The 24,805-nt window shown below is 47.1% G+C and overlaps 1 protein-coding gene across 1 annotated transcript in view; it reads right to left on the bottom strand.

The window, feature by feature from the left end:
* FLI1 (Fli-1 proto-oncogene, ETS transcription factor) overlaps positions 1 to 19,398 on the bottom strand; it is a gene marked incomplete at both ends in the record, with an annotated part of 83,412 nt that extends 64,014 nt beyond the window's left edge. The window contains 1 exon segment of the mRNA XM_084274820.1: positions 19,333 to 19,398. Within this exon segment, the coding sequence (XP_084130946.1) occupies positions 19,333 to 19,398 (66 nt within the window).
* Between the last annotated feature and the right edge of the window lie 5,407 nt (positions 19,399 to 24,805).

Below are 24,805 nucleotides of genomic sequence, written 5' to 3'. Positions count from 1 at the left end.
TCGCTCTCGCTGAACGTTCAGAATCCTGTCTCTCTAGTAACCAGGCAGAGCTTTTGGCCATGAATTTCCTTTTCTTTGGTAGACTAGACTGGAGCATGGTGGGGCTGCCCACCGCTCTGGAAGTGGCTTCATTTCACCACCACTGCAGCTCTTGCCCCTCTGCAAGTTGGTGATGCAAAACTCCATTAGATACAAAGAGGGCACTGTCACTCTAGGGAGCCTGACTCTGAGACTAGGCAGGAATAAAAAGAAGAAGAAGAAGGGAAAAAAAAGGCAAATGCTGACATTATATGAAGTCCCAAGGAGATTTGGAACAGGAGCAGCAGAGGAGTTACAGTTTCCTTTGTTCTGTTAAAAGGAAAAAGGAAACACATCAGGAAACCAGACTGTGGAGCACAGGAAGTCTCACTTTGGCTGATAAAAAGGAACTGATGTGAGGTTGGTTCAGATGCAGTTATAAGTCAATCAAGCTTGGAACAACAAGAAGAGCTATTCAGGAGAAACCAGAGCCCCAAATTCTGCTTTTAGCTGTAAAAAGGGTATTTTAACCTCTCCTAATCTTTCCCTTATCTTCTTTTTTTAAAAGAAAGCTGCTATAAAAACAAAAAAAGCACACGTTTAAATAAGTTTTCTCGTTGTTCAAAAGCTGGTTTACCAAACTCACCACACCTTCCACTGACCCCACCATACCTTACTCCCGTTTCTTTTTTTCACTCATCAAGCAACTTAAAAAAACTGTATTCTTGCTGATTTATCTCCTCTCCTCAGATCAAAACCAGCATTAGTTAAGGGTTTTTTGCTGAGCGAGAGATCAGCAAATGACTAATTAAAGGCTGCCCTGCCCATTAAGTTATTTTCACTCCCTCTGCACGACTGACAAGTGTGGACCAGTACACTAACATCCAGTTCCTGGGTGTGCAACTTTGTCAGGCTGGGGAGGTTACATACGTTAGTTTTTTTAATCATTTCATGCTCCTTTAACTCCCCGTGGTCGGTTGAGTTCTGGGTTAGTCTACGCTGGAAGAACAGCAAATAAACCACTAAGCTCAGCTGTACCCATGGCATTTACTACAGGAGTGTCTCTGCTGAGCTGCATTTCTGGCTGTACTTTAGGAAATAAAAAACAAAATCAGGGAAAAAAAATGCTGGATATATGTGAAGAGCTGTTTTCCTTACAGCATCACATCAGTGCTGAAGAGAAGCAAAGGCTGAGATTTTTCACGAGATGCCTGTGGGATTTAGCCTCTCTTCTCCCATCCAGTTCCAGCAAGAACTGTATATTCAATGCTCTCTAGTCAGTTTTGCAAATCCCAATCAACATGTTTACGTACAGAACCTTAATACTTCGTAAAGCACCTGGAAAAGCAGCCTGAGTTTCAGAGGGAACAGTTACCATCAAAAGCAAACAAGAGTTACAGGCTGCAGGTACCTTTACAAGTCAAGCCACTTGCTTAGATAAATGTGTACTTACATACCTATTTTTAGGGCTCTGGCTTCAAAACATGGAAGGAAAACAGAATTAGATTCAGCAGGGTGTCTCGGGTATCAAATACTGATGGTCCCTGTCAGGTCCTTATTTCAAAGCTTTGCCTTTGGTGCTGCTCGATAAACAGGAGGTTTATTCAAGACATAAATGTCTGCAGCAACATACATCCCTTTTGTTCAGGTCTCTGGCTTACAGCTAAAAGAAAAGCTCATGGTGGTGGAGGTGTGGGAGGAGGGAGGTAACGTTTGCGGCTTTACTACAAGAGACAGGTTTCTAGATCAGCGTTACTAGCGATGCAGATAAGGCACCCGTAATTATGCACCCTAGGTAATGAGAAAGAAAACGAGCAGTGCATCAACACTGTGCATCAACAGCTTGAAAGCTTTGGTATGTGGAACTCAGCAGAGCAGGTTACACACTGTCCCATACTATACGTTGCTGCTGGTACTCGCACCATTTAGGTCGGTGATGTTACTCATCGAGCACCCTGACTGCCCAGGGGTCTGTGGTGATGGCTCAGCACACAGGTCAGCACAGACTTGGGTCTGCCATTGGGCGAATTATTTCCAGGAGGAGGCAGAAAACCACACTTTCGTGGTGCTATTTTAGTCTGTATTTTCAAAACCAGCTATAAATACACGCTCACAGCCTTGGAAGAAAACATTTGTTCACCCAGAAAGGGTTCTTAAGGCGTCACCCATGGAAGGGTGACAGGGCTGTGTCTTTGGACATGCCAGTGCTCAGTCACAGCCACATGCTCATGAGAGCACCTGAGAGGCACCGATGCTGGAAATACATCTGCTGTTCAATTCAGAACCAAAGATATAAAGAAGATTTGGACTTGTTTTTTTAAGGGGGTGGGAAGCTGGCTTCAAACCAAGTGGCAGAGCTAAGCTTAATGTGTTAGTCCCCTTTTTTTCTAGGCGAGCCAAGTTCATGCACGTTCTCGTGCTGACACCACGCTTCTGCAGCGTTAGGTGTTTAGCAAACCCACAAATATCTGAAAAGCTGAAGTTAAGGCTCCCATGGCTCCTTTAATTTTCCTGCTTGTGCACGTTTGCACTGAGATGGGACTTAGGGTTTGTCTTTTAACCGGCCAAGTAAGCTCAAACAGCATGAGAAACTTTCCTTTTTCAAGGGCAGCTGTAAAAGAACTTCACAGGCTGGTGTTTTAGGGGGGAAAAAAGGGATGGAAGATGCTCTGTGTCATGAAGCTGGATGTTTCTAAGTTCCAGACCTGATCTTTCTGAGATCATGTGTACTTAAACCAAGAGGAAAGCCTTCTGTAAGGCCAGGAAGGACAGACAGACCTGAAAAAAATAAGCTCTGCTTTTGCAAAAATTGCTATAAATGCCTTTCCCCAGCATATCTCACTTTATCAGCATGTTATCTAAGACCTCACTTCAAGGTGCAACTTCCCCTTTGCTTCTCTTGATTTCTGTCCCTTTCTCACAATTCTCCAATTAATATTTCTCCTCTTACCCAAGCAAAACTCTTTCTAGAAAGAAATGCTGCAAGGAGTGATAGGAGTTGGGCCTCACCTCCCCACCCATCCTGCAGCAGGAGTAGCACTAAATTAAAATAAATAACTAAAACACAAGCATGAAATCCTTAAGACATGCATGCTACTACTTAAAATGACCACATCCTGTTAGGGTAAAATCCACAGTGATAAAGAGAGACTATTCAGGCTCTCAGCACCTCTTTAAAGCCTCTGAGTGAAACCCCAAGTGCCTAAAATCTAGCAGTTGGTGCTGTTTTGTTGTGTATTAGGTTTGCTTCAGACTATCCTTCCTCCTCATAGCAGGAGAACCAATTCTTCTATAGAACTACTATAGAGTTACTCAATTTGCCACCTCTGAAAAAAGCTTTTCCCGGTGTTTTACTCTCATAGCGAAAGGGAGTCAGTACCCAACACCTCACGTCCACAGCACCCAGTGCTACAGCTACAGTCCTTGCCTGCAGGTCTGGGACGGTAAAAAGAAGTTGTGTTATGAAAACATCCCAGTCACAAAACATTTCCAGCAGGGTTTTGCTGTTGTGTGTTAAAAAGCCATCACGCCGTACAACCGTCACCTGGACGGGGATGTGGGTATCTGGCAGCATCACCCGTGGAAATTTTGGATGGTTTTGTTCACACAGCTTTGGAGAGGGAGTGATGTGGGATGTCTGCACTGCACAAACATCTCTGTGATTGCGTTTTTCAGCAGTCTGGAGGTTGGGAGTCCTGCCCTAGGAGTCAATGCCTTTTTGCCAGGGAGGGCTATCTCTAAAGGGCCAAAGGCAGGACAAGTTAAACACGGCTCGCAAAGGAAACATGTTCTTAGTTCAAGATCTTGATGGCCAAACTTCAGGGCAAGAGCAAACGCCTACAGTTCACAGATGACAAGAAACAGTGATTGTAATAGAAACCCTACCCCACCCTTCGCTATAGCAACACCAACATACAAGTTGTCTTCTCATGGAAGGAGGCAAGTATGGCTGTCATCTGCTTGAGTAACACAAGATTTACATTGAATGTCCTTCAGATGATCTATCTCTGACGTCCAGGACATAAGGGGAAACATCTTTTCACAGAATAAAGGCAATAGTTATATAAAATGTGCTTTTTTCCCCCTCTTTTTGTTTAATCAACAGTCAGGCTTTGGCAAGTGTATTTCATTTAATTATTGTCCACGTGTAAGGTGGAACTGAAACAATTAAGCCGGTTTGAAACCACACCATTTGTTATTGTGAGGAAGTCCACGCATGGGCATCTTGCTAAGATTAGATGTACCCTTTTTTTTTGATTTAAATTGAGGCAATGAAAGCCAAGCTCCCCCAAACACAGTGTGAATCGAGCCAAAGCAGGATGTTAACCCAAAGAAGATGTGATGTGAAATATCTGGAGGCACACGATAAAAATGTTACTATTTAAAATGAGTAAAAAAAAAAGAAAAAGGCTCCCAATCATCTTCTGCAAGTGTCAGAGTATGAACAGAAAATGGGAATGAACTAATGAAGATGAAGATGTGCTGCACTTCTTTCTCCGTAAAAGATCTTAGAGTGTTGCTCTAGGGGTTACTTTTGAAGCCATCCAGCCCCCCTCCCGTGTGAGGTATTAAAGGGATTATTTGAAAAAAGCAGCAAAAATTGCCTCCCACTGCCTCTGTAAGTGATGTAATTCTCCTCAGGATAAATGATTATTTATGAAGAAATAAAGACCCATCCTAGACCCGGTGCGTTGGCTCAGCAATATCACACGTGATGTAAGTCAGGGCATGATGAGGAAAGATGACTTACAGGCCTGAGCTGATCCCATAACATATTCCCCTAGTTAAAAAACATATCATATATCCCATAATGTATTCCCTGCATTTAAAAACTCTGAAAAGAGCTTAAATACACACTTGTACACAACGTCCACGACGGATGCAAACGTGTCATCCTGGCCACATCTGTTCTCTGACCATGCTGCATTGCCCCAGACTCTGTCACTGAAACCCTTTCTGAATGGCATACAAAGAATAAAGAACAAGCCAAATGTTGGAGATCACAGGGTGAAGGGAGAGATTTTTATGGTAAGCCAGGCTCAGACTCCTTCTGCATCTGCCAAGGGTGCAGTTAAAAGTCTCTGGCTCAATTAAAACAATTAGTCCACAGAACAGTTTTGCATGGACTTGACAGAACTGTCCCTTGCCCTGTTTAAATTAAAGACAGTGCCCTGGAATCTCTGTTCTGTGCTGCACAACATGTATCTTCTACACAGAAACAAATATTTCTGAGTTTATGGAGGGAAGTGCTTCTTGACCATGCTGGTAACCCAGATTTCATCTGGTCAGTCTCCCTGCTCTTGCTCTGGATAATGAGCCCTTCTAAGAGCCGTTCTCTGTGTTTTTCTAGTCACTTGCACCCGACCTTCTGCCACACTATTTTCCAACCCAAAGGCATTGAGATAAATCAATCCTTACAACCTACAGGAGAGCAAACCTAAGGGTACGGTGGGTTTTGAATCGCTTTCCTCTGGATGCAGTGCTGGTTGCCTTACTATGGCCTAGAATTTAGAAAATCTACCCTGAAGCACAGATTATATACAGCCTAGCACATTAAAAACATCTGAGCATCTCAAGCCACATCCTCTCCTGTTGCCCTTCACCTGAGATGAGCTAGGCAAGGTGGCCTAACCCCTTCCTTTTTGTGGTGAACTGCAGCAAACCCGCCAATATCTGTCCAATATTCCTTGGGAACCTACTCATTTTCTCCCTGGGAAGAAAATTTTCAAGCAATCTCAGATAATCCTGAGGGCACCACAGGCACAGAGATCTAAATGCACAGTACAGAGAAGGGATAAATTATAGGAAGAGGCAAACGGGATGTGGGGACCTGCAGCAACTGGCTGATGATCCCAGAGTTGCTCAGTAAATAAACCCAGGAGGAGACTGTTGTTTCTGCACCCCGTATCTCTTAGCTCAAACAGCATTTCTGGACAATAGCAAAGACAACAAATGGAGCAGGACAATGTAAGAAAAGGCTGCAGAGCAGTCAGCGAGCGGATCCAGGAGCCAGGGCAGTGACCCGGGATGTGGCCGAGTTCCTCCTTTCACCACAGCCTCCCCAACGTGACTGTAGGCCAAGCTGCTAAGCACCACAGTTCCTCATCTCCAAAACAGGGGGGAGGGAAGTTGGGGGGTTGTTGCAGGAGGGTTAGCAATAGTACTTTGCAACTGGGGGTGACTGGGGAGAGCAGGAGATCCCAGTAGGCACCGTGGGCTGTGTGGGTCACGGGAATACTTCAAGCATCTTTCAGAGGATGGTGCAGGATGGGGGAGGAGGGGGGGGGCTCGTGCAGGAAAACAAGTCCATGTGTGCACAGATGGGAAATTTCTGCACTTTCACCGCACAATATTTAGGGCTCCACAAATCAAAGAAGGTCGTGGTGCACTAAAGATATCCTGAATGAGGCCTGGGGTTGCTTTTGCCACAGAGCTGAGGAGGTGGAAGGAGGAGACACATCTCATTCCTGCCATACCTCCCAAACTTTGTGCTTTTCGGTGCTCCTGCTCTCTTCTCCTCTTTTCTGACATTCACCATTTAGCTCCTTCTTTCTTCCCTCTTCCCATTTTCCCTTCCTGCCCATCTCCTTCCCTCCCCCCACTTCTTTTGAGACCCTTCCAAACAGAGACACTTGTCACAAGCTGCAATCTAAAGGGAGAAAGTTTCAGTTCCTGCCACTTCGCAGCTTCTTTCTCCCCAGGTCAGCAAAAAAAAAAAAAAAAAGAAAAAAAAAAAGAAAAAAAAAGAAAAAAACAGAAAAAAGAAAAAAAAAGACAAAAAAAAAAAAAAAAGACTTTTAAGAAGACATCAACACCCCACCCAGGCGATAGGCATCTTTCGAAATCCTCCAACCCAAACACACCCACAGCGTCTCTCGCTTCAAGGCTCATCTGTTGGAGCTGCTCCTGTACTACAGCGCTCTCTCAAGAGGAGCCCGTTAAGAACCGCACAAAGGTCCCCCAAAAGCAAGAAAGCCAAACCTTCTGCTGCCTAAAGGCTGCGGAAAACCAGCATGAGCCACCTCAGGGGAGGGCTTGGAAAGGGGATTGGTTTGTCTTTGCAGAGGCTGGAGGACCAGCCGGTTGAATGCGGGGTGGAGAGGAGAGGGAACCACTCTCCCAAGTCCCAGAAGCGTCCTCGGTTGCTCAAGGCCACCAGAGGTTGGTTATGTTCGTGGTTTTTTTGCCACACTCTTTGCTTCCCCTTCCCCTTGCCTCGCCCCGAGCGAGGGGTGATGTTTCACCTCCAAACCGCCCTGTCCCTCGCTCTGTGTGTCCCGCCCCCTGCACGGGGGACCACCAGAGCCAGCGGGGCATCTCGGGCAAGGAAATCAGAGCTCCGGGGCTCACATTTGGAGCCAGCCCGGAGCCACTCTCACCTTTGCAGCCTCCGAGCTGCGCTCGCCGCCGGCCCAACCCACCCTCCCTCCCGTCCCCCCCCTTTCCCCCACCCCGGCCCTTACCGCTCTCCGCGGCGCCTCGCAGCCCCCCGGGCAGCGCAGAGCCCCGGGGGGCAGGAGCTGTCACTGCCTTTCCGCCTCAGGCCGCCGAGCCAGGCAGGTCCCGGAGAGGGGAGGGGGGTGGGGGGCTTCTCCTCGGTCCCCCCACCGCGGGGCGGGAGGGCGTCTGGCCCCGCACCGCCCCGCCAAAGCGTGGGACAAGCCGGGGAGATGCGGGGAAGGGGGGGTGGGGATCGACCGACTCCCCACCGGCTGCGAAGCTCCCCACCGGAGCACCGGGGAGGCGAAGGGGAGAGCCCCGACACGCCGCGGCGGAGGAGGAGGAGGAGGAGGGAGGAGGAGAGCGGACGCTTCGAGGAGGAGGGACGGAGCCGGACCCCAGCCCCCCGCGCCCCTTCCCAAAGCCCCCCTCCCTCTCTCCCCATCCGGAGGGGTCCCCCAGCCCCTCCTGCCCCCCTTACCTTAATAGTGCCGTCCATCTAGAATAACTTCCAGCCGGTACCAGCAATATTCCACACATTGACCCGGTTTAGCCAGCAACAGAAGCCTCCTGAAGTGGGATGTTTTTTTTTTTAATCCTTCTCTATCTTTTCGCTTTCCTCGCTGCCCTTCCAGAGGTTTGGCTTTTCCTCCCTGTATCCCCTCTCCTCCTCTCTCCCTCCCTCTCCCTCTCTCTCCGTCTCTCTCTTTTTTTAACTTTGGTTGTTGCAGCAGAGCGAAAAAGAGACAGTTAACCGGATGAAACGTTTTTTTCTGCTAATTTTGGGAAGTGAAGTCACTCGAGGAGGAAACTTTCGTCTCTCCACTGGTCCTGCCTTCATGAAAATATATATATTTTACATACAGGATATTTGCTCCTTTTAGATAAGAAGGGGCAGAACAATAGCTACCTCTGCCAGCTCTTGTTTGGCGCTGGAGCAGCCGGTCCAACGCAGACCTTGCCTTACACCCCAGACCGTATTAGCGAGCGCCGTGTGTCATCCCACGGTTCAGTTTAACATGTTTTTCTGGCGAGGGTTGATTTTTTTTTTTTTTCTTCTCCTCTCTCTGTCTCTTTTGGCCGGAGCAGCTTTAGCCTGACTCACTGAATTTCCGTCTCTTCCCACAGATTTTGTTATTAATGCGTTTTCCAGTCACAGGAGAAAATTAAGGGGAGAAAACCGTAAATGCAATTCGGTCGCAGCAAGGAGGGGAGAGAGAGAGAAAGAAAATGTAAAAGCCTGCCGATTAAAACGTGTTTAAAACATGCTTCGGCCCCTCTCCTTCACGCCTCCCAGCAAGGAGCATGAGACCAGGGTCCGGTCCCTGCCAGAAACGAGCGGTAAGTGCAATAATGCCAGACAGACAAACGACTCCGGCAATTAAACACAGGCTGGAAGCGGGGCTGCAGGGAAGTGGAGGCTCTTTGCCACTTTCACCCCTTCCCTTCGCTACCCAGTCAGCTCGAGGGCTGGGATATCGGGCACTGAAGGAAGGATACCGAGGTGGGTGGGTGGGTGGGTGGGTGGGTGGGTGGGTGGATGGATGGATGGATGGATGGATGGGTGGATGGATGGATGGATGGATGGAGTCTTTCAATTCAGCTCCTCTCTCCCAGCGCAGTTTCTTGCCGAGCTGTTGCACCACCACCGCTCCCCAGCCCAGACGGCAACAAAAAATAATAATAAAAAATAATAATCCACCACACTTTTAGAAGCTAAAAGTGAGCAAAATGTACAATAATTGTCAGATCAGCTGTATTTTCCGTTCCCGGACGCCCTGTCAGCCCGGACACTGCACAAACCCAGCCACCAGCCTTTGAAATCTCATTTCAGACCCGGCGAGCCCCTGACGTGCAATTCTCTCTCTCTCATTCAAACCGGAACGATCACCAGAAAAGAAACGGGGTTTTTCTTTTTTTTTTTCCGGGGAGGAAATAAAATAAATAAAAAGCTGAAACCCTCCAAAGGACCTGAGGAAAGCAGGACAATACCCTCCTGTCCAGCTCACCCGCCTCCTTCCCCCCACCCCACCCCCCCCCACCCCCCCATCGCAAAAATAACAAGCAGCAAGCAGCGGAACACATCATGCAACACTTTGGGCGTCCTTTATTCCCCACTTCTGCAAACTGCTGCAGCCCGAGTAAGAGAGCAGAGGGTGGAATAAAGGGAGGGAGGGTGGGTAAAGCCAAGAAAGAATAGTGTCAAGGCAGGAGGACACTCCTGCACGTCAGATCTCTCGGTTGGAGAGGATTACCTTGTCCAGTGCCAGTTGTGTCCAGTCTTTTTGTTTCACCTTGTCTTTAGTCCAACCACGGGGAGGGGAGGGAGGGGAGGAGGGGGGGTCGGGGGGGGGGGGGTGTAGAATAAAAATTATATCCAAGTTATTCTGCACTCGCCCTTTCCAGAAGGGAAATGCAATAATGCCACTAGTGTTTCTACTCGGCTGCGGCGGAGATGCCTTATTAATACTTTATTTCTCCGAGCCCGAAGCTGGCAGGAGAGAGCTGTAGATCCCCCTTGCCCCTCCCTTCCCTCCCCCCTCCTCTGAAATTAGCCTCATCAATTCAGCTACAATTTTTTAGTTCAGATGCAGACACGGGACTGAACGTGACCAGACCTGGGGGTTTTTGGCTTGCTTCTTGCCAGCGATTGAGGCCGTCTGCAGCCAGGAGGTGAAGCGGGGAGGGGGGTTGGGGGGAGCAGAGGGGACAGCCCGACCGCCTTGCCTCCCCCCCCCCGCCCCCCCAACCCCCGTCCTCCCCCTTGTCTGCTTTACAATCCAGGGGTCTGCGCTGGGGTCCCCGGAGAGCAGCACATCTGGATGCTGCTAGCGGGGTCAGGTCCCCCCTTGCCTAGGGCCACAAGAACTAGAGTTCAATTAAAAGAAATCACGGTTAACCCTTTGCTTTCCTCATTATTCTTTCTTTTCCCCTGCCCTCTTCCCGCCCCCCCCCCCTTCTCCACTCCCCCTTCAGCGTTACCACATGGCACACTGCTGCTGCAGCAACCAGAAAAGCAAGAGGTTAAAGGGAAGAGTGAAACGCATCCTTCCCAAACCCAAATGGTTTCCTCTCTAGACAACTTTCTACCAACCCCTAAAACAACGGGGGTGGGGTGGGGGTGAGGGAGAGGACAGGCTGAGGATCTTAACCTCGAAACGAACGGGTGGGGTGTGTGTGGAAATACCCTGGAAGGAGCATCCACGGACCTCACAGAACTTTTTGGGTTTAGGCTGCGTGGGGATGCGGGGGGGGGAGATGCGGAGGGGGACGGACCTGAGAGAAACCACCTGAAAACCCGCCCAGCTTATGCGAGAGGAGCCAAATATTTGCAAAAAAAGACCCAGCTCCTGGCTGAAGCGACAAACAAGTCCGGTACCCCAAAGGCTGGAAGATTCCAAACAGACACCACACTCCCCCCCCCCCCTTAATTCCCTCCATCCCACCTAGAGATATTTTAGGAACCTCAACTCTTGAGTTTTGTTGCCAGATGGGCACCCCCGGGGGCTTATTTTGCATGTCTGAGGATGACTCGAAAAACGGAGCCTGTTTGGGTCACTTAGATCGGGTCCGTCGGGGTCGATCCCTGCTTTACCTCTTGTGTTTTGTCTACAATTAAGACGTGCGAAAAGTCCAGGAGATAAAGAAAGAGGTTGTTAAATACTGCCACAGACAAACCGATCAGTCTACTATTCTTCTCCTAAATAGTGCAACAATAGAACTTCTTTTTCTCCCCCCCCCCCAAAAAAACCCAAACACAAAACAAACATAAAAAACCACCACACAAACACACACCAAACCCTCCAAAACAACATAACCCCCCAAAAAACGCCCAATCCCACAAACGCACCCTTGAAGTTAGCTAAAAAATGTTGTTATTAAAAAGCGCCGAGCTCTGAATCACCCTGGGTGATGTTGGGTGACTTTCGGGTATTTCACTTATTCCCGAGAGGAAGAAGCAGAGATCACCGTACGCGACTTTTAATCTGATGTTCAGCTTTTGGATCTATAGGTGTACCCAGCCAAGGAATGATAAACTGTCCCGTGTGGCCACCACCAGGCATCTGGAAAATCAATTCATCTTGGCAAACACGGAAGATTCCAAGAGCTTGAGTTGGGACAGGCTGGTAGAAATGGGTTGCTCCCCAATTTTTTATTTTATTTTTAAAATTATTTTTCTTTCCACCTGGCTTATGAATGAAACGAAATTCTCCTCCCAAGCTTTTCGTTTTAATCCACCTCCTCTCTTCGTCCTTAGGTTTGGGTTGTACCGGGGGAGGTGAGAACGCCGGGTTTGGCGTGATTCGACTGAAATTAATAAGGACACGCTGGGGTGGGGGGGAGAGGAGAGAGGAGGGGGGATTGGGTCCGGGACTATTTCACGTCCAGTATCAAAGGAGTTAACCCCTCGGTGTAGTTCAACGCCAATCCTTCGCGGGACTACCTAACCCCCAAGATACGGGGTTTCTGTCTGTAATTCACGCGGGATTAGTGGTCATCGCTTCATAATTAAAACCGTCTAGTTATTCTGTAGGGATAAACGTAATGAAAACCTTCCCGGGCCTCAGTTACAGGACAGAAATGTTCTTTTCGGAGGATGGGGAAGGGGGTGGGCTTATTTCACACGCTCCCCTCTTATCCCAACAGCATCAGCTGAGCTCTCGTTAAACCCAGCCTGGGACTGTCGCTTCGAACTAACGCGGTGAACAGGGGAGGGGAGCCCCAAAAAACCAGCAGCCACGCCCGGACGTTGTCGCTAGAAAGTGTCTCATTTCCCACTAACTGGGACATAAGTGTCTCTTTTTTATTTGTAACTGGCTTTCCTCCTTAGATGTAGTTACATACCTTGCTCTAGGTATACTCTGTGTGTGTATATGTGTTATGTATCTATATAGATAGATAGATATAAAATTTACTGTCTCTTCCATCCTCTACAAACGTATTTACAATATTTACCCTCATTCTGTGCCTGCAGAAGGCCAGGGTCTGTTCTGCTCCAGTCATTACGAGAGAGAAAAAAAATCTCCACCAACTTCAGTCAACGTTTAAATTTTCCGGGTCTGAGTTTCCTCTGGCACCGGCTCCATCGCAGAATTAAAAACTCAACGTGTTTTGTTTGTTTTCTAAACCCACATTCTTACAAGCAAAAAAAAAAAAAAAAAAAAAAGCCCAAACTACAGCCCTGGGATTGTATCCCCAGGAAAAAAAAAAAAAAAAAAAAGAATCCCAATTCTAAAGCAAACTAATTGGGCAAATCTCTGCTTTTCAGCTACAGCAATAAAAAAGGAAACTGTAGAGTTTCCCAGCCCCACAACCGAAGGATCGGGTCCCTTCTACCTCTTGGTCCACGGGAACAACCCATGGGATTTGGGAACTTGAAGCCGGGAAGTTATTCACTGCTAATCGGTACTAAATAAAACATAATGTCTTAAAAGTGGCGCGGAGAAGATGGAGGAGCTTTGAAGCTCATCGCAATTAAGCGAAGAGTGGGGTAAGCAAAGTCCTGGCTAGTTTTATTTGAGCTCCATGTCCCAATAAAACAGCCCCCGCCCTCCTTTCCTCCCCCATCCCGCAATTATTGAGAAGCTAAGGCACCAAAAAAAACCCCAACCAACACAACCCACCCCAAAAATACTGAAGGCCAAAAAAACAGACTGCAGTGCACTAGCTCCAAACGTCTGGCCCCTCGCTTGAGGCCATAATTAATTTGAGATTTATTTTTATTGGAGAACCCAGTCTCGTCTGACCTTAGCCAAACAAGACTTCAGCTAGACCCTTGATGCGCTTGAATGGAACAGAATATTTCTCTCTAACTTCTCTTCAGGCGTCCGTGCCTGCTTTGAATTTGTTCCTCAGACTTCATATATTTGGAGATTTGCAGGAAAGATTTAAAGCATCCCCCCCTTTTAACATTCGCTTTCTTTTTCTTCCCTTTTTGCCCCCCTTTCCCTCCACACCTCCTGTCTTTCTAAACACAGGGCTGGCAGAGCATAGGAAAAGCTGGAATATAAAATTCCCTGGATGCAGAATGTCGCTGTTTTCTGTAAGTTGTGAAAGAATGGACCCATTTGAAGGTCGCAAAGTTGCAGAGGGGGGGTTTGGCTGCTCCAGTGCTGCTGTCTAAAGGCGGGAGGCACTGGAAAAGCTTGTCCCTTGTGCCCGAGAGCCTGGTTTGTTTTAGAAAGCTCCAACATGCTACAATTCCAGCAGAGAAAAAACAAAAATCACCAACAAAAAACAACCCAACAAACCACCTCTCCCACCTTCTCGACCTAAACCCAAAACGTGTCTTGAAGGTAAAGCGGGGAAGAAACAGGGAAGAAACAATGCCAGCCCTTCCCTAAGCACGGGAAAAACGTCGGAAGGGATCCGCTGGACACTGGGACGCGGAAAGGGATTTTTCTGTTTAAAATAGGGGCAAAGAAGAACTAAAATCCTTAAGCACCGAGTTGTCGTAAAGCATTGATCAACGACTTGGTAACAACAGGGCTAACTACTTAGGAGAGTTTCGGAGAGGAGAGGAAAGGAGAGGGAGAGGAGAGGAGAGAAAAAAATGAAAAAGAATACGTTTCAGTAAAGACTGTGATTAATCATCACGAAATGCGAGAATGACGTAAGAGCTCACGGCAGCTTCTGCCCACCCCACCCCTGCCGACAAAACTCACTTCCCACCTTCTCTGGAGGTGCCTGAGCCCAGGTGGGAGGAACTGAAATTCCCCGGGATGCCAGGAATTGGAAGATTTTTTTTAAAAGGCAAAACCGGAGAGTGATGCTAAGAGGATGCTCTCAGCAGGAATACCGCTACCTGAACGGGGGCAAACCCCAGCCCCTGAAGGGTTTGGTTTTCCCCTTTCTGCCAGGCTAAGGCTCTCTGGCTGTGTTTAAGGGCATTGGGGTTTTGCCGTATTTCCAGCACCCCTGCGTGTCCCCGAGCACCTGCGGGATAACCCGTTCGAGGGTCCCTCTGCGGCGCCTTCTCCTCCCTTGAACCCTCCCGGCATCACCTCCGCTGCGAGGTGTCTGATGTGAATAAATGAATTAACGGGATATTCTTTCCCCGGGCTGCTGCTGTTCAGCGGGCAGGACACCGTGTCCGTGCGAGGGTTTGTTATTGCCCGTTCCAGAGGAAATCTCCCCGTTTTGTCCTTTAAAAAAATACTTTATTAATTACACCCCCCACCCCCCCATCTCTTCAGGGCTTCTGTAAACTTTCCAGGCAGAGTGCGAGCCAGAACAAACCGAATATTGTTTCCATCCACCCAGACTGTTTTGCCCCCGTGAATATGCCTCTTTGTGCGCTGCCACAAACGCGGTAGGGCTGCGGGAAGCCCATGTGGAAAGCGAGAAGTCCCGCGCTTGCACGGTCCCCCGGTCCGCACCCCCACACCCCGGCAAAGTTCATCTTCGTACCCGTCCAAAGACAGCGGTTGCTTCCTGCCTGATCCCCAAAACCCCGCGAGGGGGTCGGAGCGGCGAGCGACCGCCCTGTCTCCCCCCCAGGGGTTTGTGCAGGGGCTGAGGGGCTGTTCCTGGGGATCTGCCTTAAACATCCCCCCCCCCACCCCCCCACCCCCCCTCCACGCCGCGGGGGTCTGTTTGAAGTGTCATCACCGGGCGCGGCCGAGGAAAGGAGGGGAAAAGCCGGGGTGATGCCAGGATACCAGCTCCTGTGTGACGGGGAGTGTTATCCCCCTTCTCTGACTTCCAGCCAGGCCGAGGGGCTTTGCCCAGCGGGTCCTGGCTCAAGCTGGAGGGGCTGGTAACCCGGAGAAAGGGCTCCAAGAGAAGGGATGCTCATCCCTGCCGCGGGATGCTCTGCAGAGCCCTGAGAGCTCGGGGAGGGCAGGAGTTGAGTTTCCAAGCTGGGGAACTGAAAGCAGAAGCAACGACTTTCTGGGTGAGGATGGGGAAGGGCGGGGGGAGTGATAAAAGAGGAGGTACACGGGGGGTGGGGGGGGTGTCGATGCTGCCGAAGAGCATAAGAAAAGCACGGGTGAGCAACACCCCCCCCCAAAATTATTCTTATGCCGCCTTTACACACGATTAAACCACAAACTGGCAGTCCAAAAGAGGAGTGAAGATGGCTGTGGCCCGGAGTAGCTCGTGGCAATGGTAATAATTAAAACTTCAGCACTGAGAGGTCATGTTGCTTTGCTTATAGCCATAATGCTTTCCATATCCCCACAGTCAGGATTCCAGGGCTGTCTTTTAAAATTCAATTTCCCAATTATATTACATGTTCCATTCTCTAAAGTCAAATACTCATGTTTAGATGAGATTAGCACCCTCTGATACTGATCTGCAAGTACTTAATAATTTGAAGTGTAAGTCCCCTAATGGTGTAAGGGGTAGAAATATTTCATCAGTTACATAGAACAAGCCAGTAAGGCCAAAAATGGGGGGGGTGTGTTTACGATTTCATACCCCTCTATCACATTAAAGCTCATATGAGGAGCGTGTAGGGGAGAGAACAGGTAGTGCTGGCATGAGGTCACATAGGACCTTTAGATGCAGAATCCATATGCCCTGTGAGGTTGTGATGTAAATCAAGGCTACCACACTGAGAAGCTGAACTTTGCCACTGCGACTCAACATAAACCAGCCTTGTTAAAACAAACCGTTTTCAAATTGAAATCCTCCTCTTCCTCCTCCAGCTACCTAGTCCCACCCCCTTGATCCCCCCCCACCTCTGCATTTTGACAAGAAAACAGGGTGGCTTGAGGTGGTCATAGAGCAAACTTGTTCCTCGTGGGAACTCTTGTGGAACCCCCTCTCCCTTCCAACACAGGGAGACAAGGCATTTCTCTATACAAGACAGGGAATAAGGTTTATAGACACGATGTATTTTTTTTATAGAAGATGATATTGATCCCAGTCTCTCCTCTTCTGCCTTGTAATGGTGGTAATGAACACATCAGCAGCGGAGACCCCCCTCAAAAGTAACAAATACAATATCTCTCCCTCCCACATGCCAAGCAAGTCAGTTTTTTTCCTGGAGAGGAAATCACATGTATAATAATAATAGTTATAACAACAACTGGGAAGAGAGAAGAATTAGAGCTCAATCTTCCACTCTTCAAACTCCTTGCTCGCCCCAGTGAGGGGAACTCCTCAAAGATCAGTGTGGGGAAGAAGGGAAGAGAAGGCAGCGTGTCTAAACCTGAACAGCGCCTCGTGCTTATGCAGCACTTTCATCTAGGTTTTAAAGATGGAGAAATGGAGGAACAGAGAGTTGAAATGTCTTGCTCAGGAGCACCAAGCCCACCCGAACAAGGCTTGGATCCATACCCATGTTTCCTTCCCAACTATCTGCCTAGATCATTAGTCCATCCCACTTCTACAAATTGCCAGCATCTCTCTGTTGGCCCTGGATGCTTTTGAATCAGCGGAAGCTGTCACCAAACTCCAAGGGGACAGAGATTGATCTAACCTCTGTGGTTAGGGCTCTGATTCTCCTCAATTTAAACATGTTCCTACTTTTAAGAAGGGCCTCGTTGATCTGCATGAGCTACCCAGGTACCATTCTGCACCCACTGATGCTGGGCTGCCCAGCTCAAAACTTTTAAAAGTCAATGGCAAACATTTCCTTCGTCTCCAGAGGACTTTGGATGAGTCCTAAGAGACTTCTGTCAAAATCCTGTTGAGTTTTTTAAGCACAGGAACAAATCATTTCCCCAGTGACACTGGTGTGAATGAAGCTTTACAGACAAAACACCAAAGTCCTTGCCCAAAGTAACATCAGCTGATGGTAAAGGGTCATAATAAAAAGCAGAGAGCCTAGTGTCACACAGCTCAGTTATCCCTCCATGGCTGAAATGTTGGGTCTAAGTCCAGCCTGAGGAGTTCTTCCTGGTGGATAAGACACATACTTACATGAAGAGAACTTCATCCAAGCACTTTGCCTGCAGGACTGATACTTAATGAGAAGGCTATCCCGACACAGATACGGATAGACTCACTCAATCCTGCTGGAATGTTAAATTATTTAGGCCTGGATCTTGGTTCCACTTAATTCAAAAGGAATTTTGCTACTAGCTGGAGCGGCAGCTGGATCTAGCCTCACAACAAAAGGCAATGATACCATAATATAGGATGTCAAAGGGCCTTCATCTCTTCATTGTAAACAGAACACATCTCAGATCATTTCCCTCGTATGAGAACTCCAAAGAGAAATTAATGCTGAAGCTGGACACAGACCACATAACAAGTTTCTTTGCTTGAACTCTGAGTGAATTTGCTTCAGCTTTTCAACCTTAATTTCAAGAGTTTGAACTCTACTCTCCAGAGTTTCTATTCTTCCAGAACCTGGTCCACAGCTATACGGATTTAATAAGCAAAATTAAATTGCCAACATTCCCTGAAATGCTGAGCTACGAGCGTGATTTTGGGGTATATCAACTGAATGTGGAGTCCTGACCACGTCCATACAATTTTATCTAGGAACCTGGTCCAGAAAGCTGCACAAGTTCACCCAAGGAGGGAATACAAGTAATGCCAAATGACCTGGGAGTCATCCCACCAACCCTGCATTTCAAATACTAATACTCCTAACAAACTGCCCATGAAACAAGCCGTAGCCTAAGGATTACACACAGAAAGAATTCAGTGAATTATTATAATAATTGGTACATGGATCATTGACTAAGGAAGGGAAGATACAAAATTCCTGTAATAAATTATTCATTACAAATTATCCACCCAGCTCTAGTTAACACCCTTCTGTGTTTCTTCAGCCTGGGAGAGAAGAGGCTTGTGTTTTAGATTTTCCTTAAGTGCTGTTGCATGCAGGGTTTGCCTCAAACGTGTAACCCAGATGTCCCAGGCTTGGTTTATTTACATTCTTGGGAACTGTTGTGGAAAAAAACCTATATGATGTCAAATATAATATGGTACTCAATTGAGTTATAAAGGGACTAGGCTGTGCCAGCCCATCTTTGGCCTTTGTATTTCGACGGGCCGCTTCTGCCTCTTCCATAAGATTAAATAAAACATTCTAAGACAATTTTTGGGGTCTGAATTTTTCTAAAAAAAAAAAAAAAAGAAATAAAGTGTGCACAACCAACCACTTAGAGTACAAGTTCTAGCATGATCTGGCATTAGCCATTATCAGTAAAACCAACTGAAGTCAGTTTGCCTACTGAATCCTATCAAAGCATTGCTCGAGGAAAATCATAAATAACATTGTGAAAGAAATCCCAGTGTTATACAGCATTGCCTGGTGTGACAATCCATTTCTTTGGTAACTGAAAGAAGTGTTTTGGTTTAACACATTAAATATTTCCCCTCCCTCTAAATCCATCTTGAAATGTACCTTTCAAGAAACCCCATAACTTCACATATCAGCTTGCGTATTGGATTCAGCGGTTGGCGCAGCGAGGAAGTAAGGGGGATATTAAATGAAATTTAGCTCTGGTTCAAGGCTAAATGGTATCTAGGAAATCAGAAAATTGGGAGCCAATTTAAGAAACCACTGTGATAGAACACTGGTAACACACCACCACTATCATGTTAGGTTCAGAGCAGCAAACCACTACTATAATGTAATTCAGGTCACCCACCCTCACTATAATACTAGTTATAGTATAAGCCACCAGACCAAGCACCAATGAAGACAAGGCTGCTGTAACATACTGTTGGTCCCTGATGATGATACTTTTGACTCAACCCTGCAGATTTCCAGAAGCATAACTGTGATAGTTGAGACACTAACCTCTCTCCCTTGCTGAAGGCAGAGGGATAATTCCTCCCTGCTCCCCCTCCCTGCCCCCCCCCCCCCCCCCCCCCCCCCCCCCCAGATTCAGTGAGAATGTCAAGGAGGTTTTCAACTAACAACAACGACCATGAATTTTGGAGGATTGTGATTTTTGACATTACCTGTTTAAAGATGCTGTCATGTCTTACCTTGACGTAAGACGAAGTGTCTGGTACAGTCTGAAACATCCTTACTTGTTTAATAGAAATATTTAAAGGTCCTGAAATCGACCTGAAATTAAGAGAAAATAATCAAATCATATATACATTCACAGAAAAATAAAGCAGCAAAGAGTTGTTTAAAAAAGTAATAATGTTTAAAGAGAAGTGATCACATGCTTTAAAGGGCATAGAAAACTGTCCACTACAGTAACTATAAGTCAAGTAGGAAAAGAACCCTCTTCACTTTGCCCAGAGTAGAGGGAAATGTTTGACATTTGATTAACTGAATTTCTTACCCAACAATTAAAAGCCAGCTGAAATACTCATGTTTTCATGTCGAGACTAGTTAACCCTGTTGACTTGTACCCAAGGGTTTCACTTGGCTAAATGAAGGGCAGTTGCCTTTCCTGGCTCATTGAAACCATTCCGAGCCATTAGCCTGCCGGCCTCTACTGATTTAAAGAGCCTCTCTCACCAATAATAATTAAACAATAAGTAAATAACTAAAAGCGAACGGAAGCATCACTCCAAATACCAATAACCCCCCTCCCATGGGGTATCAATCTCAGCCGTCACTCAGTCAAACATAGCGGCGCTTTATCTCGGGCTTGCATCGGTACAGAGCATCTGTTTGTCTGTGCTCCTTAAATTTGATGATGTCCCGATGAAGAGGTGTGGGTGTTTTGGGGTTGGGGCTTTATTTTTTTTTGGGGGGGGGGGGGGTGGGGGTGGGGAGGGTGTGTGTGTGGTTTTGCCCTCTCTCTCTTCCCCCCCATGCCCCCCAAAGTCATCGCTACAGAGGTGAGAAAACGTAATAGCGTGTGGGAAAATAAATCCGCAGGCAGTAAAATATGCGACCACTGGTTTGGTTTGATTTGGGTTTTTTTTTCCTATACGCTCCTCTCAGGATTTTTAGCCCCCTCGGAAAGCGCCAGAGTGTGATTAGCTAACTGTAATTAGTGCATCGTTAAGAAGCCCGAGCCCTCCCCTTTCGCACGCAGCTCGTAAAGTGCTGTGGGAAGGGAAAAGTCAGATATTTATCCAGAATTTACTGCAGGAAAATGATGCTACAGAGTCAGAACTGTAAATAAAGAGCTGCATACAAATCGTCAAGTTTATTTATATATCTTTTTCTTTTTATTCCCCGCAAGCTCTTCAGGAAAAGCCGCGCGATCCTAACCCTGCAACTAACCCAGGTTATCCAGATCTATCCCAAGGCAGACACCTCGTTTGATCCCTGAAGGAGCCCGTGCGGAGCTGCCGGCTCCCGGCGCTGCCGCCCCGCCGGTGCGAGCCCGGTCCCGGTAGACACGGCTCCTCACTCCCCCCCCCCCAGCAGAACACACCTCCGTGCCCCCCCCAAGCCAGCGCTCCTGGCTTGCTGAGAAACATCTGGCTGGGGAAGAAAAAAAAAAACCCACCCAAAAAACAACAACCCAACCAAAAAATAGAGACAGAAAGAAGGAAAAATAAAAACACCCCCAAAAAAGCCCACAACCCTGGAAAATAAAAGTTTGCTATCTGCACGTAACACCCCCCCCCCCCCCCCATACCCACCCACCCCCCCCTTATTTTATTGATTTTTAAGGCATTTATTACGCGGCCAGCTGGCACAGAAGGGCAACCGATTATAAAATCGGCAATGTGTTTCTGATAAGTACAATTCCCTTCTTTTTTTTTTCCGCCTGTCGTCCTCCCTCCTAACACATTCCAGTTTCTTTTGGTTCTGAACTTGCCACGGGGGGGGGGGGGGGTGGTGGTGTAGACAGAGTTGAGGGACGAAGTAATTTTGCTTAGCCGGTAAATTTTCTAGGGTCAAGGATTCACATCTCAGTTTTCCCTGCTCCCCTCTTTACCCCTGATTAGCGCTGCCCCCCCCTCCTCACCACCCCCGCTCACCTCCCTCTTTATAATTACGCGCGTTCATATAAATAAATACATCTGCATATTTGGAGTCTGCTGTGGATCAGTTATCGGTCGTGTTGCCCTGCCAGCATCACTCGCAATAGAAAAAGGGCCTCTTAAACTACTTTTAGATTCGCCCTTTGCTTATTCTTATTATTTAAAGGACTCACCTTTGATACCCTTTCCCCTCAACCAGTGGCAGACCAGTTTGTAAAGATCCAGGTTGAGACCAAAAATAAAAACTCCCCCACCGGTTCTGGCTTACTAACCCTGCCGCTGCGGCGTTGGAGAGAGAGGAGAGATTAAAACTTGTTAGATCCAAAGCAGGGCTGAAGTTAAAATCCCCAGCCCATCCAGACAGGCTGCATCAACCAGGCATTTCCTCAGGGGGCTTCTGTAATGCTTGCAGCTCCGGGACGCGCTTTCCTTCCCCTCTCTTCTATGCCCTCTACTTTTCATTTGATTTCCGTTTGCCTCCTCCTTATCAATATTTCAGCCGGCTCCCTCAGATTAATGATGGCGAGGTGATCATCTTCACCCAAATGAGCCCGGCTGGAGCTACTCGCAACTTTAAAGGAGGAGAAGAAGGAAAAAAAAAAAGGGGAAAAAAAAAAAAGGAAAAAGAAAAAAAAATTTCACAACTTTCTTACAAAAATATCGCCGAGGAGTCAAGCCGAAAAGAGACGCTGAGTGGAGCTCAAGTGCTACTTGAAATCCCCTTTTTAAAATAAGGAAGTTTCAAATATCCGCTTTAAAATCATCGTTCTTTACTTTGAGCTTTTTTTTTTTTTTCCCCTTTCTTTTTCTTTTTCCCTGACTCTTACCTCGGAGATAGTTAACCCGTTTCCCCCTGAAACAGAACTGAAATTATTACAGCCGGAGCTGGAAAAGAGAGCTGAAACCATCTCAAGAATCCAGCCTTTCTCCCTGCGAGGCGAAACCTCCAGATCCCTTTTAGCTATTTCATAAATAAATATTAAATACATTTAATAAATAAATAAAAGCCCTATCAAACTGTAACGCGTTTAGGGAGGGAAAGGGAAACCCATCTTCAATTCGAAGTTAGTACTTTCTTTCCCTTCCAACCGGGTCACCTTGCTGGTGTAGGTTGTCATCTCAGGAGGGTTCACAGGTAATATTTTGCACTAACCTGGAGAAGAAACTTCCAGGGATTTATTTTTTTTGGTAGGACATCAATTTTAAACGTAACCCTCCGCAGGGTTACCAAAACTATTTGGAAAATGTCCTTCTACTCTCCATTCTCTTTCTCTCCTTCCCAGCTTTGCCCCAAATTCCAACATATTGAAACATTTTTCTCCTTAATAAGAGGAACATATAAAGCGAAGGGGTGAAAGGGCAACTTGGGAGCCGTGCCTAGAGCTCCGCACACAATTTACTCTCTGGTAGACGAGGCGTTTAGCATTCCTCCCAATTTCCAAGGAAAACACACTCAGACCTGTACCCAGGGACCTCGCCAGAGCCACTTTTTAATATAGAAATTCCTCGGATTCTTTGTTGTTGTTATTATTGTTGTTGTTTGTGGTGGTGGTGGTGGGGGGGGGAGTCTCCCCAGGCAAGGTATAAAGCGAAGGGGATTTTAGGGAGAAGGTGACTTCCAATGGGAGGACAAAAATAAAACCGATAGGCACAGGGTGGGGGCTTGGGAGGTGGGTAGGAGAGAAAAGAAGGGGAAAAAAAAAATCAAGACATATAATTAGCATTGTCATTTTTAAATGGCTTTTTAAAAAGAACGGCGTGTAGCGGGGTTAAAACGCCGCTTGCGAGGCTTGATCTCCTGATTCTGCGGGGATGCGAACAACTCTCGCTGGCCAGTGACCCAATCAGATCGCATTTCAAAGCCATTTTTCATTCTTTTCTCACGTTTCCACGTGTGAATTAGCTGAAGAGGAACCCCGAGGGCTTACTATTGTGTTAACAGAACCCTCTTCCTCTTATTTTCGTTGAGGCACAGCTAAAAGGCGTTTGCATCTCTTCTCCCCCCCCACCCCCCCCCCCGCACACCACCACCCCCCAAGCCAATTTCCTTTATTTTTCAAGCAGCCGGCCCCAAAATCTCAACCTAACTCTGCCAGGGGAACCTCTGAGCACACCTAAGAACCCGCAATGAAATAAACTTGGAAGTTAAAACAAAACTTTCGGGCGTAAAACACGCACAAGTCGAGGGGAAACTCTTGCCCTGTATCCTGAGCTGGGTTTTGCTACCCCTTGTAATCAAACCCCACAGTGGAGTTGGGAAACAAACCCATGTGGCTAGTTGCAGTCATCTTGGGAGCTTTACTAGCCCAGAAGAAAATTGCTGGCAAATTGGAAACAGCTGCAGCATGGGAGACACCACACCACCCCAGCCAAAAAAAAAAATCACTCCCCCTCCCTTCCCAACTCCTGAGCAGAGAAAGTTACAGAAGTTTTGTTTACACAAACAGCTCCGACCCAGACGTGACATTTCAAGTTTTCATCAGCAAACTGTAGGTGACTTGGATGTAAGCAACATTTCAACATCCATCACTGGCTGGGATGTTGTGTTTCAGGATTGGGTTTTTTATATATATAGAAAGATGCCTATGAAATCTCTTCCCTCTCACACATGGGCGCTTCCAGTTCCCTCCTGTGCCTATGCCCCCCTTTAACAGGGTGCTAGCAACACAAACAGTGACTTAAAACCCACAAAGAATTTTATCCAAGGTGGGAGGAAGGTGGGAAGGGAGTGGTGGTGGTGGGGGCAACCCGACAAGTGCTCGATTCTCATAAGCCTCTTGGACAATTGCTAGAACAAATGGAAACGGTGGAAAAGCTCAGAGTCCTGCAAAATGTGCTCTTTTCATGTTTTCTATTTATTAGATATGCTAAGAGAAAACAGACTCATATGAGTCCCAAATGTAGGCAGAGTATTAAAAGAGGCATGTGTACGCTCCAGCAATTACAGCTGAATTTGATTAAAAACGTCATGAGGGCTGCAAAAGCAGGAGTTACCTGATACACTAACCCTGAGGTTGCTTTAGGATGAATTATAACACAATTCATTTTATTTTAATAGGTCACTATAAGATTAACTGTTTAAGGATGGAGCTGTGCTATAAATGTTTACATCAAACCAGAAGTAAGCAAGCTTTACTTTCTGGTTGTTTAGAAATAATGTTTATTGCATTTTAAAATTCCTCAGCATGTTAATTAGAAATAAGGGGGAAAGTATGTGAAGTCAAAAGGAGCTCCAGTGCTTGACATGTAACCACACACACACATTTCTGTGCTTCAGTTTCTCTTTCCTCAGAGGAAAATGTGGTGATTTTTAACTGGCCATCATTATTTCCACATGCTAAGGGTAAATAATGACAACATTCCCCCCCACCATCCCCTTCCTCACTGCTCCTCTCACAGTCCTGGTCCAAAATTTGAAGGCACTTTGTCATCAGAGCCCATGGTTGAGAAGACCAGCCAAAGCCTGGGGTGATGACTCTGAGCAGCCCAGCAAAATCAACCACCTCAACAGCCAAATCTCTGTGTTTGGGAG

This window comes from Gallinula chloropus, assembly GCF_964237585.1.
Source record: "Gallinula chloropus genome assembly, chromosome: 24".
In the NCBI taxonomy this organism is placed as follows: Eukaryota; Metazoa; Chordata; class Aves; order Gruiformes; family Rallidae; genus Gallinula; species Gallinula chloropus.
Note: the sequence above shows the minus strand (reverse complement) of the source record. Positions and strands in the feature narration are given on the sequence as shown.